The sequence below is a fragment of the Natator depressus genome, chromosome 4 (genome assembly GCF_965152275.1).
Source record: "Natator depressus isolate rNatDep1 chromosome 4, rNatDep2.hap1, whole genome shotgun sequence".
NCBI lineage: Eukaryota > Metazoa > Chordata > Testudines > Cheloniidae > Natator > Natator depressus.
This window is the reverse complement of record NC_134237.1, coordinates 64,681,980-64,696,674: the sequence shown is the minus strand read 5'-3', so window position 1 is coordinate 64,696,674 and position 14,695 is coordinate 64,681,980. Positions and strand designations below refer to the sequence as shown.

Here is a 14,695-nt window from a genome sequence, read left to right as displayed (position 1 = left end):
TTTTTTCTTTTCTTTTTTCCTTTTTCTTAGGGCACATTGATCAGGATGGCCCCTTTGGATCTTGTGAAAATAAATATTGTGGTCTAGGTAGGCACTGTGTTGTTAACAGAGAGATTGGCCAAGCTGAATGTGCATGCATGGAACACTGCAAATCTCACTACAAGCCTGTGTGTGGTTCTGATGGAGAATTCTATAAAAACCATTGTGAAGTGCACAGGGCTGCCTGCTTGAAAAAGCAAAAGGTTACCATCGTTCACAATGAAGACTGCTTCTTCAAAGGTAAGTGGTTGGACAAAGTCTGGAATACTCTTAAAAGGTACATATTTTGAAGCAATTCAATTAAAGCACCAGTGAGACTGCACAGAGTGTATTTGAAGAAGTGATGCAAAAAGTTGATTTGACAAGTATCTCACTCTAGAGATTTCTTGCAGCTGTTTTTTTCATTTTACTCAATATCCTCTGAAAACAGTTTGTATAAACCTGGGTAAGTCAAAGTGGGGCTCTGGGACCAATATACCCAAAGAGCTATACAAATGTAGCTGATGACCACGTTCATCATTAACGTGAGGTGGTAGTCACAACATGCAGTATAAATTCATGCCAGTGACACAAAAATTCAATCAAAAACTTCCATGGGGTTCCATGTGGGTGCGGGGGTCCCCCTGCACAGAGCTGCTTGTAAATTGAAGGCCACACCAAATGCTGAGAGACAGCAGTTGGCAGCAGCTACATCTATCATATTAAAGATGAAAGCTGTTGCAGGCTTTTCCATTTTATGAAACTGAAGTGCAGCTCTGAGGCTCCTAGAACACCACCAGTACAGTCCTTGATTAAACAATGTTTGTATCCACCAATGTAAATGATGGAAATATTTTAATGTATTTTTTCTGAATTCTGCAAAAAAAATTCTGATTTTTTTCTTGTTTAAAGCAGAGAGAAGCAGATGGCTTTTCAAGAAAAGCTGCTTTTTCAAGTGACAAGTATCAGAGGGGTAGCTGTGTTAGTCTGTATCCACAAAAACAACAAGGAGTCTGGTGGGTGGCACCTTAAAGACTAACAGATTTATCTGAGCATAAGCTTTTGTGGGTAAAAATCCCACTTATTCAGATGCAAGGAGTGAAAATTACAGATGCAGGCATAAATATACTGACACATGAAGAGAAGGGAGTTACCTTACAAGTTTCCCTGTCAACACTGAGTCTCCACTTGTAAGGTGTGTCATGTGTCAGTATATTTATACCTGCATCTGTAACTTTCACTCCATGTATCTGAAGAAGTATATTTTTTTACCCACGAAAGCTTATAAATAAATCTGTTAGTTTTTAAGGTGCCACCAGACTCCTCATTGTTTTTTTCAAGTAAGGCACTCTTAATGGCCTGACTAAGTTGAATTAATTTGTGTTCTTTTTGCGACTAACATTATTTTATTAACATTTTTGTGATAAGTAATGTTTATAAATACCTGTGAATGGCTTAGTGGTCCAACAATGAATCTGAAAATAACCACTACATGAAGATGTCCACTCAAAACTCAGAAAAGAGAGTTCCATTTCACATAAAACAATACAACTAGGCAACATCAAATGTAAATAAAATAATAATTGTAAGTCATAGAAATTAAGAGAGACTCCAAGATTTTTAAGGGAAAGTGTGTATGTATTTTAAATAAGAGAACGATTTGCATTATGGTGTAAATTTATGCAAATATTATGTGTTAAAATGTTCACTCCTGTGTTTTCCACTAACTTTACAGTTTAGAAAGATGTATTAAATAACTGAAATTGCCCCTAAAATTTGAGCTTCTTTCTGGTAATAAGCATGTAATGGCTAAAATGAGTATAGCACACTGCATCATGTACAATATAAAAAAGCTGTTCTACATCGTTTTTTATCTTCCTGGGGAAAATGTTGCTTTCTAAATTTTAAAAAAGGAGGTTTTGATCTCTTGAAGTTATGGGCCGATTATCCATGCTTTGTCACTGCCAGATGAATTATTCCTATGCGCCCTCCATGTGGTATCCTTGAAGATCACTTGGAAGTTTCAGCTAGTTTAGGCAACCAGTTCAGTCATTGCAATGGTGTCTCTCACATGCAGAATATTATACCAACAGTCTATTTTAGAAGGTTTACTGGGAGTGCTAGACAAATGCTGTCAGAAGTTTTACTGCACTTTTGTTGGCTAAGCTCCACAAGATTGGAGTGAACACTGGATCAAACTCTGACTTCACTGAGGTTGCACAGGTGAGACTGGTGGCAGAGTTTGACAAACATTGTTTTTCTGTTACCTGTTTTTGTTAATTACATTGGGGCATATCGTGTTGTTCGTTTTTTTTTTTTTAATTTAAGTAGGGACTTTTGTACATGAAGGGCATAATATGACCCCAGGGTATTAAACGGTTGCATTGCAGTTCAAGAACAGTTGAAATTGTAGACTCAGCTCTTTTAATTAATTTAAAGGGTGGCCTGTTTTGTTTTCTGAATTTGTTTTTAAAATCATTGAACGTTTTCCTGCGCTGCAGCCCACCACCACACAGTACAGTCACTTTCTAGTGCCTCTGTTACCACCATTATGACAGGAAGCTGGGTGCAGGAAGCTGTTATATAGCAGCCAATTCAGAGAGAGAATGTAGAAAGGAAGGTCTTGTAAGGAGAATGCGTCCTTTCTGAAAGGCTGAAGCTATGTGGGCTGGATTCCCACCCATCTTTCACCATACTTTTGTGGAACAAAAGTGAGAAAGGGATTTTTTCCACCTCCCATACAAATTGAATATAGTAGTTCTGCTTCTCTGACCATATCATCTTACAGAATTCCCAGGATGTGCTCAGTAGGGCAGTGCCCTTGAGTCAGTCAGTAGACAAAACCTTAAGAGCTAAGGAAATTGTCTTGCATGGATGGACAAGAACTAACAGTCAGAACCTGAATAGATGGTTTCCTTAGAGAAGAAGAATTCCATAACCATCAGCTGCCCTTAGCTGGGCTGTGGGGCAGGTCCTCTGCCGTGGATCCTCATGCACAGAGGATCTGGTCTTAATCTACCACTGATTATAAATCATGTTTAATTATTTTGAAACTAAATGCAGAAAACAGCTAAGCACTCCTGTGTTATCACAGGTAGGGTTTACTCATAGAGATTTATTATTTTTTTAGTAAGAAATAACTTTTTCTAACTGTTTCCATTCAAGATCGAATACATCATCATCTATTATCACTGACACCATAGATGCATTTTGAATGATGCCTTAATATAAATATTTCAATTTCTGTGTCATGCCTAGTCATTCAGTTTTCAGACTAGGCAGACATTTACTTTGTCATTTTCCTATAACTTTACAACTGATCTAATCCATACAGTTCTTTCTAACAAGCACAATTTCTTCCAACACTGACACAGGGTCAGTCTGTTAGAAAACATAATTTACTTGCTTGAGGTTTAAATTTAAAGCTTCAGACAGAAACTGAATATAAATCCTAAAACAAAATAATTGAGAATGACCCCTTTTATAAGAAACACTACTACATGGAAAACCACTTGCCATTCACTGACTAGAGAATGAAAATCACAGCAGCAAATGCTCTGTGCACCTCAATTAGCATCACAAACAATAACAGCTTAGCAGCTATAATTGTTAAAATAATACAATGTATATTTGAATAATTTTCAAATTGATCTTCAAGAACTTCAGAGCTCTGGCTTAGTGATGTGGAAATTGCCCTTTGAACAGAGGTGTGTGTTATATGTGAGGTTGAGGGAGTGACATATTAGACCAAAAAAACCCCAAAACCAACAACAACAAAACTCCCCTTCCCCCACAACCCTTTTGGTTTATTTTTAGAAACTTCCATTGAAATCACAGAGAACTGCTTATCTTGTCTGAGGTCAGTATGTTGTCCTGTAGACAGAAGGAATAACATTCTGTACTAATACCTGAAATACCTTTGAAATATGTATGTAGAGACCGTGAGCTTTTGAGGAGATGTGGTCAGTCCCTCTGCTTATGTTATGATGCAATGCAGATCTTCAGATATCCACATATTTCTTGTTTATAACATAAATTATTTGTCTCTAAAGCAGTTAGACAAATTTTTGCATTGGCCCCAGTGGCAAACTGTCAGTCTGTGTGGCTATGCTAAGTGAACTGACAGCAGCAGAATCAACAGATCAGTTGTTCTCCCCTCTCCAGTTTTTTTGATAAAGAATGTTCTGATATGGCCATGGGAAGACTCACTGGACCACTGTCCTCTGCCATTTTCCTTTCCAACCACAAATGATACCTTATGTGTCTCCTGGGCATTGGACTGCACTAGCATGGAATAGCAATCAGAGGAGAAGGGTTTTGTTAGATGTTGATCTGTATGCCTTCTGAGGTTTGGGGACAAATGTACTCTGCTGGGAAGCTAACCTCTATATGAAACACCCAGAAAGTAGGATCATATTCCTCATCAGTATCTTCTGAGCCAGAGTTACTCAGCTGCATAGTCAAGTATCCCCAGTCAATGAATGCAATGTACAGCTACCACTGTCAGAAATGTGATCAACCTTTTACCATATGTGGATGTTTAAAACTGCTATTGATATCAAGCCTAAAATATGCTGAACAATTAGGAGAATGTTTGAAAGACCTGGTCTGTGCCCCACAGAGCTTACATTCTAAGAACGTACCAAGAAGTGATTATGGTCAGTAGGAGAATAAGGAGATTGGAGGACAGGTGTTTATATAAATTAGATCATAGGGTTGGCTTGATTTGTTTTGCATACTTCATGGTGATTATATGTGATAAGATTTTAGTTTGCAGTTTCTGGACAATTACTTTAAGCTTTTCTGAAGATAAGAGAGAAAAAAAAGATGATGGAGGATAGGAAGAGAAGGAAGGAAAAGAGAGGTTGATGATGGCCATGGAGAACTGGGTTAGATTAGGGAAAGGGTGTTATGCCTGATGAACTGAAGTGGACAGTATAAGACAAAATGAGTAGCTGAAAACCATCTTTCTGATGTCAGCAGCTTGTGAGATCTGCTGTGCTCCTGCTGCCTGTTTGGCTGGCTGGCTGAAAGGACCTTTTGGATGTAGAGACCACATACAAGCCACCCTCCATGATGTTGCTGATCTTGGGCCATGTGCTTTGTGCCCCAGAATTGCTTTTGACTGGTGTACTGGGAGAACTGGGAAATGGCTGGATGACTGCACTGGTTGAGGAAGAAGAGGAGGATGATGATGATAAATAACCCCCTGCTTTCTGTTGCCAACCTACCTTTAACAACCTCCAGTGGGTGGTGATTTCAATTGATTAGAACTGCTCTACTGTGTGCTTCTGCCAGCATCTTTGCTGCACGTATTCTCAGCTAGAGCCAATGGCTGCCTGGCAAGTTTAGAAGGCTAGAATTGTTCTTTCACTTGGAAACTGGACTTCTTTTATGTGTGGGACAATAAACTGTGTGATTGAGCAGTGACGTCATCAAACACTACAATTGATGTGTGACACACAGTAGATGGCAAGTGTCCAAAACTGGACATTAAAGAGACTTTAGTTTAGAGTTTTTCCTCTTTTGTCACATGCACTGCACTGTGTGTGGGCCTCACTAAATCCATGTCAGTAACTTTGATAAAGTTTTATTTCAATGGTCGACTAGAAACTCCCCTTTAACACTAGGTATTTCTTTTTCACTTATGTTACACCACAGACCTGCCTGCAGTTCTCTTGTAATATGGATTTCTGTACAGAATGCCACATGGCAAGGAATTTTGATCCTTGTTTACTTTTTTATTCTTATGGGGAGGCTCTTATTCTAAGCTGTTTGCCTGAGCTGCTGATTCAGTGCTATCACCACTCAAATGGCCATACCTGGGAGGCATGGTGCTCATATTTATAGTCATGATGGATAAAGTGTTGACCGTATTGAAGCCATAAATAGGACTAAAATCCTTTGGGCAGTTTTGTAGCAGTTTTGTGGCCCAAATGCTGGAAAATTTGTGAGAATTGGATTGGAGTCTAACACTCCCCTTTGCCCTGATTGCTTTAGAAACAAAACCAGTTGAGTGGGTTCAGATATGAGTTCCCCTCAAAATTCAGAATGTTGATTTCAGATTTGGAATATCTGGGCCATTTTTCATTCCAATACATTTTAATTTCACTAAAACAGGTTTCTGTTTTCCGTTTTACCTGATTCTGACATTTTTGAGATCCTGGCATTACAATGCAATATGTTGGCTGATCTTTCTGCTGCCTGTGATAAATATTAAATCTGATATCTTTTCAAAGAGATGAGACAAAGTATACAAAGTGGCGTTGTGTATTTCTATGTATGTATTTCTTGTATCATTCAAAACATATCAAATTCTATACTTATTATTTTAGCCTATTGGTAGTTTAAAAGAAGACAGACTTCTATCTTAAATTGTTTTCTTTCTTTTTTACTATTTTTTAGAAGATTCCTATCCATTGAGATACTACAGAATACTATTTTTTCACTAAATTGCTACTGGCAAGATTCTTTGTTTGTTTTTATTTTGCTGAGATTATTTTTCTACCTGCAACACTTAGATACTGAAATTGATGTCTGTCTTTCTTTTTTGGACATTTCTAGCCTGTAGTTTTACTCAGCTTCAAACCCGATGGACACAATTTAAGCTATTGTATTTATTTCATGGTTGCTGGGGATGTTAGAATATTTCTATTAGCAGGTTTGGAAACAATATAGTGGCATCAAGAAGAGACCTTTTTTTTAAAAAAAAGTCAAAAGCATTTTATTCACTGCAAACACATGATTGAGAAATACTCTGGTAGCTCATAATCTCTAGGTTAGCGATTTTCAACCTGTGGTCCACAGGCCCTTGGGGGGTCCACAGAAGATGTCTAAGATTTCCAAAAAAGTCTGCACTTCCATTCGAATTTTTTTAGGGGTTGAAAATCAAACTGTAATTCCATAATTCAGTATAAACCATCATAGAAATCACTTTATTACAGGAATATAAGGCTCCAAATATCACCATTGCCCCCTAGGAAAACTATATGGCATGTAACATTGAGGCAACTCAGACACAGATATGTGTTACTGGAGCTCATTGTCAAAGTGATGTCTCAAAGCCTCCCTAATTCGAATAGCCCCCGCCGGGCTCCTCTGACAGCCCTGGTATCTGGCTGCTCAAAATCAGCTACCAAGCGGTCTGCCTCAGCATCCCAGCCCTGAGCAAACCTTTCACCCTTGGCTTCACAGAGATTATGCAACGTACAGCATGCGGCTATGACCATAGGAATATTATCCTCAGTAGGGTCCAACCTACCATAAAGACATCACTAGCGCATCTTCAATCTGCCAAAGGCACATTCAACTGTCATCTGGCACCTAGTGAGCCTGTTGTTGAACTGCTCCTTACAGCTGTACAGTTGTCCCATGTAAGGTTTCATAAGCCATGGCTTTAAGGGGTATGCAAGATCCCCCAGGATCACTATGGGCATTTCAACACCATCCCCCTGTAATCTTGTGGTTAGGAAAGAAAGTCCCTGTTTGCAGGTTTCTGTACAGGCTGGTGTTCGTGAAGAAGTGTGCGTCACGCACCTTCCGAGACCACCCTGTGTTGATATCAGTGAAACGTCCACGGTAATCCACAAGTTCCTGCAACACTATGGAGAAATATCCTTTCCCATTGATGTATTTTGTTGCAAGGTGGTCTGGTGCCAAAATTGGAATATGTGTGTCATCTATAACCCCTCCACAGTTAGGGAAACCCATTTCTGCAAAACTGTCCACTATTTCATGAAAATTTCCCAGACTCACGGTCCTTCATAGCAGGATGCGATTTATGGCCCTGCACACTTGCATTAATGCAGCCCCCATGGTTGAGTTCCCCACTCCAAATTGATTTCTGACTGACCGGTAGCAGTCTGAAGTTGCCAGCTTCCACACAGCAATGGCCACACACTTCTCTACCGAGAGGGCAGCTCTCATTCTGGTGTCCTTATGCCACAAGACTGGGGCGAGCTCTGCGCACAGTTCCAGGAAGGTGGCTTTCTGCATCTGAAAGTTCTGTAGCCACTGCTCATCATTCCACACCCACATGATGATACGATCCCATCATTCAGTGCTTGTTTCACAAGCCCAAAAGTGATGGTCTACCCTATGCACTTGCTTTGTGAATGGCAAAAGCAATCTAAAGTTGCTCCTATTCATATCACACAGAACGTCAGGCGCCTGCGAGTCTTCCTCAGTTAGGAACTTCACGATTAACTGCACTGCCATCCACAATGTCTTTGTGATAGTTAACAGAGGATAGGAGTGCAGTGCAGGATCCATCCTTCTCACAAAGGTGCCAAGTTGCACAGCAAAGGAGGGCCGTTGAAAAAATGCCATGAAAGAAAGATGGAAGCCCATGGAGTTCTGGGACGGAAAACAATGCATCACCGGACATTTAGCACTGTCCCAAGATGCACTGTGATCCGCACCATCATCCCCACAACACATAGTGACAGAAGGACTGTGAGATTCACACTGTCGATGATAGTGCCCCAACTGTGGACACGATCTGCCGACAGAGGGAGCAAATGTAAACTTGAAATTGCGATTTTTATTGTGTCTACCTTTGGGTGTTGACATCATTTTTGTTGACACAAATTGGTAGTGTAGACAAGGCCTTAAATGAGGCAAACTCCTTTAGGGTGGAGTTTTCAACTTGTGATCCTAATGTGGTGCCTGAGTCTGATATAACAGAGGTAGAGGTGAGAAATACAGTCCAGGAAATGAAGACTGGTAAGACAGTGGGACCGGATGAAGGGATGGCAGATCTGGTGAAAATCTTGGGCAACAGAGGTATAAAGTGGATGAGCAGAGTGTTTAAAGTTGTATGGCAAGGTAAGAGAATTCCTGAAGACTGGTTCAAGTTTATCCTGGTCTAATACATAAAGTAAATACCCAAGAATGTGGAAGGTATTGAGGGATAAACCTCTTGTTGCATGAGATGAAGGTACTGGAATGGATCCTGGTTGCTAGTATTAGGAGAATGGTCGAACCCCTCCTCAAACAAGAACAGTTTGGCTTAGGAAAGAACGGGGAGCCACAGATATCATGTTTGTAATTCATCAAGGTGTAGAGAAATGACTATTCTGCCAGCAGGATAGCTTCCAGATTTTATAGACTTAGAAAAGACATATGATAAAGGGGATAGAAGGATGCTCATACCAGTGCTGGGGAAATATGCAGCATCTGAGGATTTAATAATTGTGGTGAATGCCCTATGTAGATCACCTAAAACAGTGATCTGAACAAGTCCCTTTGAAGTGAAAGCCAGACTGTGCCAAGGGTTGGCACTAAGTTGCTGCTATTTATCATATTGATGGGCTATGTCAGCAGGAAGATCCCAGTGGGAAAAGGTGAGAAGCTGCTATATTCAGACAACCTAGCAATAAGGGAATCCTCAAAAGAAAATCTAGAGGAAATAATAATGAAAATGAGCATGACTAAGACTGAGGTTGTTTGGGTAATTAAAGGAGCCACAGTGTGACTGGACATAATGAGATGAGAGCATAAACCAGACTCACTAGTTCAAGTACCTTCATGGCCAGGTCATGGAAGATGGTGGGCTTTAATGTGAGATACTGTCCAGACTCGAGGGTGTTGGAAGAGTGCGGAATGACGTCCCAGGGGTATGCCATTGAGACTAAAAGAGAAACTGTATTATAGAATAATGGTGTATCCTGTAGTATGGTGCAGAAGCATAGGCAATAGAGATCACAGGTTCAACACCTACAGATGTCTTTGTGCCACAAGAGGAGTTGCATGAAGAGACAGGATTGGAAATGAAAATATTAGGATGAAAGTCAAAGTCTGTGATGTGGCTGACAAAATCCAGGAAGCAACAACTTTGCTGATTTGGATGAATGCAGAGGATGAATTAAAGACACCTGGTCACAACAGCAAGGCAGGAGATGGTGGTAGAAAAGAGACACCAAGGAAAGCTGAGGAAGTGATGAATGGATTGCACCAAAGAAAATAGTAAACAGATGGATCTTAAGGCCCCATCAGACAGACAAAGATAGTGGATGCTTGCATGTTGACCCAACCCCAGTTGATGGGTTAAGAGGAAGAATTAACATAATGTAACCTGTTTAAAACAATGACAAATCAGCAGAATGAAGTGACTTTATTCTTCAACTGGTTTATACTGCAGATGTTTTGTGCAAACAATCTGACAAAGGCATCTGATCTCTGTTTGATGCCGCTGGTTATACCTATAAGAAGTGCCTCCAAGGTTGTAAATTCTGCATTAGTATGCAGTCAGTCACTGTAGCTGCAACAAATAGTGCAGAAGTTAGATTGTCTCAACCCTAATGGATAGGAAAGGGTCTACATCAGTACTGGAATATGAATATTTCTAAAACTAATTTCTCAGCAACTGGTAAAAGAGGTCTTTTTACAATGAGTAATGGTCATATGCATTTAGTCTTAGGTGCTGGCAGATGTAGTTTATAGATAAATAAGGTTAAAGCTGTGTTTTGGCTTTTTAGAATATAGGATCATTTAAACTGGTTTGTGTGAGATTCTTTATTCACTTATTATTGTAGCATGTTTTAGATTTTAACAATTAATATTTATCCAGCTTGTGTTAATGTGTATAAATAATTAGATGGAACATGATAATATTGTTCTTTTTGGACTTTATTTTATTGTATAATTATGTAGCTTGATTAATCAAGTGCACTTGTCTAAGTTTCAGCTGCCTTATACATCACTTAAGAAAAAAATCTGTTGGACCGATAGCTATGTAAAACACCTTGGTCTGCTCCAAATAACGCTCAGATTTTGCTCCATTTAATATCCCCACAACTTCTGCAACCACTACCAATAAGATCTACATCCACAATCCTACTCAGTTCACTTCCTCAGAGAGAGCCTGGAAAATAGCCCTTCCAACATGCTCTGAAGGCCAGCACATCTGGACACTGTTGAACCAAGTATCAGAGTTGAAAAATTCTCTGCTACCAATCCTATCCCATTTAAACCAGAGGGCTGTTGGCAGGAATTATTTCAGGAGGAATGGAACCAGGATGGTGGTGTGGCTAGGGGGGCTTCAGTGGAAATATTGTGGGGGCTCTGCCCCCATATAAACTCACATATGCCCAGGGGAAGGGAAGGGGAGGGTGGAGATGAAAGAGGGATCCAGGGGCACTGAAGCGCCCACTGTGGCATCTGGGATCGGGCCAGGGAGCAGGACCAGAGGGGCTGGAGTGGGCCTGGGAGCAGGCAGGAAACTCCAGGATCTTCATCCCTAGCCTGGACCTTTCCCCTGCTTCCCCCCCCCCCCCCCCCGCCGCCACCAACTCAGTACCTTCTGTCACTCCCACTCGTAACTCTCTGTCCCTCCCTCTTCACAGAGAGCTTCCATCCCCTATGAATTCACAGATGGAAACTGCCACACAATCACGAGAAAAGAGGTGATCTCAAATATAGCCCTATCCAAACCATTTAGAAATTTATAAGCCAAAAATAATACCTTCACTCAGAAACTAATTGGGATAGTGAGCACATTATACCTGTGCTATGCATGTAAAATTATCTACATAGACAGTTGCATTATGCATTGTTTCATGTTTCGGAACAGTCTTTATATGTAGCTGTTGTACAGCATAATGCAGCAATCCATTTGCAACCTGACAAAGGCATGGATAACTGAAGTGAGGTTTTCGTCTGAAAGAACAGGGTATTAGAAGACCCTGTCCCTCTTTGTAAAATGATGTAGCAAGATTCATAAGTTTTATCACTTTGTGGGTTTAATTGCTTGTGGTGATACTATATCTGCATGAATAGTTTCACTAATGCTTAAAAACACCTACATACATGTGAAGTGCAATACAGTAATTCTCCAAAACTAGTATAATTTGACTTCACTAATAAATTGTGAGCAAACGAGATCTTTGTTTTGTAGAAAGAGATCCACATCTTCTTCATTCTGTTCTGAAGATTGTATAATATTTACCATGTGCAGTAGCTAGAACATATATAGCATTATTTATAAATTGGTCTACAAAGTACTAGATTTTTCATAAAGGATGAAATTCCCCCATTCTCTTCCCATCCTAAATATAACACATGTAATCAAACCCGGTGTGGAGAGTCCTGGGTGAGTTAGACTCCAACTTCCTTCTCTGTACCAGGACCAGCAGTTAAGTTTTGCTATTGCAACACAGCTCCTCTCTGTTCCTTGTGATGGGTAACTGGGACATGGGATCCATGATAGTGGAGATCCAGGAGACCAATCCTTAGTTCTCCCTATATATTAGCCAATTCAGGATCACTGTAGAGCCACCCTTTCACAGCACCAGTGGTGCAGAGCCTGCTGAATGATTACTCTACCCACCTCCCCCAAGCTGCTTGAAAGGCAGAGCAGGGCTGATGTGGTACATGGGGCTTCAACACCTGGGCAACTTTCATCTAAAACAAAATTATTAAAAAGTGAAAACAAACACTTCATTGAGTGTGTTAAAATAAATATCAGCACTCTTTACTTCGGGGGAGTTTCTCCTAACACAGGGAAAAAAGCATAGGCAACCGTGGCCAACAGTATAGCAACATTCTGTCTGCTCTGTCAACTTCAGCGCTGCCAGGTGTAATTCCAGGTTTTTATCAAAACTGTTACTTTTAATCAGAGACAATGTGGGCTAGTGAAAAGGGATAGTAAATCAAATTAAAATTGAACTATCCAATCATACATTTAAATGTAACAGAAAATTGATTCTTTCACAGACATTTACATGCATGTTCGGAATAACAACAAAGCATTTAGCTGATGCATATCAGCTAATACAAGGCATACAACATGGTTTTTTTTTAGTTTTAATTAAAGTCATGCCAGAATTATCATTAAATCTGAGGAACTATGTCTGATCAATATAACATATTTTTGGCCTTTAAAGATCTTAATAGTTGGATACATTTCCACATTTACATGACATAGTGGCATAATAGCTGTAACTCAGAGATAGCTGGTATATGACATAGCAGTAGATAAAGCAACAACTTCTTTCATTAATAATAGAGTAAATAGGCATATAAACACACACACAAATTGTCAGTGCTGAGTAAGAGGTACTTAATAACTGTCAGGAAAACAAATTTGGACTGGATAGAGCCTATACGTTACAAGCATGTCTTGTGCAGTTTTCCATGCTCTTCCCATTTACATGCTAGCATGACAACCCTAATTTGTTCACAACATCATGTGAGGCACATCTGGTTTAAGATTTCAGAGCTGAGAGACATAGTCTTTTCCTTAGTTTTCTTTTTTTATATATTTGAAAACTATTAGAAGATTTTTGTTGGAAAGGGACCCTTGAAAAGTGACTCCTCCTTTCCTGCTTATTTATTCCTTCTCCCATTCTTGGTCCCCACTTTTGCAGTTTAAAATGCCTCCAGCTGCCAAGGCTGCATGGAATTAGCTCTGGAAGCTGGCTCTGCTGTTCAGAATATTGATCAGTCTGGGCTGCTTTCTCTTCACTTTTTGCAGCTAGATTGTCTGGCCTGCCAATGGCAGAAATGTGGGGGGGGGGGGGAGCTTGTTGTTGTTTTTTTTTTAAGAAAAAATTGAGGAAAAAACAGTGAGAGAGAAGAAAACTTCTATCTTTTTTTTTTAAATAGACTAGTTTGATTGCAGGAGAGTAACAATAGGGCTTGGGAGGTGCGATATTATCAGGAATAATTCAGACTAGTTACTATATACGGTAGTTGACAGTACTTAATTTGCATACTGCAGTTCTGTTGGTTAACGTGCTGTAAGAGTTGAATGTGGTTTTGCTCGTGGTTGTTGGGAGTAACAGGATTTTAGTAATCTGATATAAAAGCCATGTATTTCTCAGTTCAAATGGTTAACATCCACTGACAGTTTACAATGATGTGATGGCTGATTAATGGCCTGTAACCTTCCTTTCCTCCCTCCTCAGCTCCATTGGTTGGCATGTGCAAGGCTGGAGATATGACTCTGACTGCTACACATCCCTTTCTTTCCACACTTCACCTACTTGCTCAGAGTGAAGAGTATCAGGTGTACAGTTCCATTGTATGTCTCCCATTCCAGAGCCATGATCCAGACAATTCGAACATGTTCACACAGGAAGTGAGAGGTGATGTGCAGCTGTGATGGATCAGGGTACAGTGTAACTCAAAGTTAACTGTTAATGATCATCTTCGAGAACTCATGGAGAAAGGGTGAGGTCCAAAAAGACTGGAGAAGAGCAAACATAGTACCTATCTTTAAAAAGGGAAACAAAGAGGACATAAGAAATTATAGACTAGTCAGCCTAACTTCAATAGCTACAAAAATAGTGGAACCAATTATTAAACTATCAGTTTGTAAGCACCTCAAGGATAATAAGAAATTGCCAGCATGGATTTGTCTGGAACAAATTATGCCAAATCAACCTAATTTCCTTCTTTGATGGGGTTACTGGCCTAGTTGATGGGGAAGAAGCAGAAGATGTGATATACCTTGATTGTAGTAAGGCTTTTGACACAGTCCCCCATTTCATTCTCATAAGAAAGCTAATGAATGTGGTGTATGTGAAATTGCTATAAGGTGAATACATAACTGGTTGTAAGCCCATACTTAAAGAGTAGCTATCAATGGTTCACTGTCAAATTGAGATGATGTATCTAATGGGGTCCTTCAGGGGCCTGTCTTGGATATGGTACTATTCCACATTTACTTGAAAGA

The 14,695-nt window shown here is 39.9% G+C and overlaps 1 protein-coding gene across 2 annotated transcripts in view; it reads left to right on the top strand.

Annotated features, from left to right (window-relative positions):
• FSTL5 (follistatin like 5) overlaps positions 1–14,695 on the top strand; it is a 546,388-nt gene that overhangs the window by 176,526 nt on the left and 355,167 nt on the right. For both annotated transcript variants that reach the window (XM_074951085.1, XM_074951084.1), the window contains exon 4: positions 31–279. In XM_074951085.1, the coding sequence (XP_074807186.1) occupies positions 31–279 (249 nt within the window). The remainder of the gene's footprint in view (positions 1–30; positions 280–14,695) is intronic.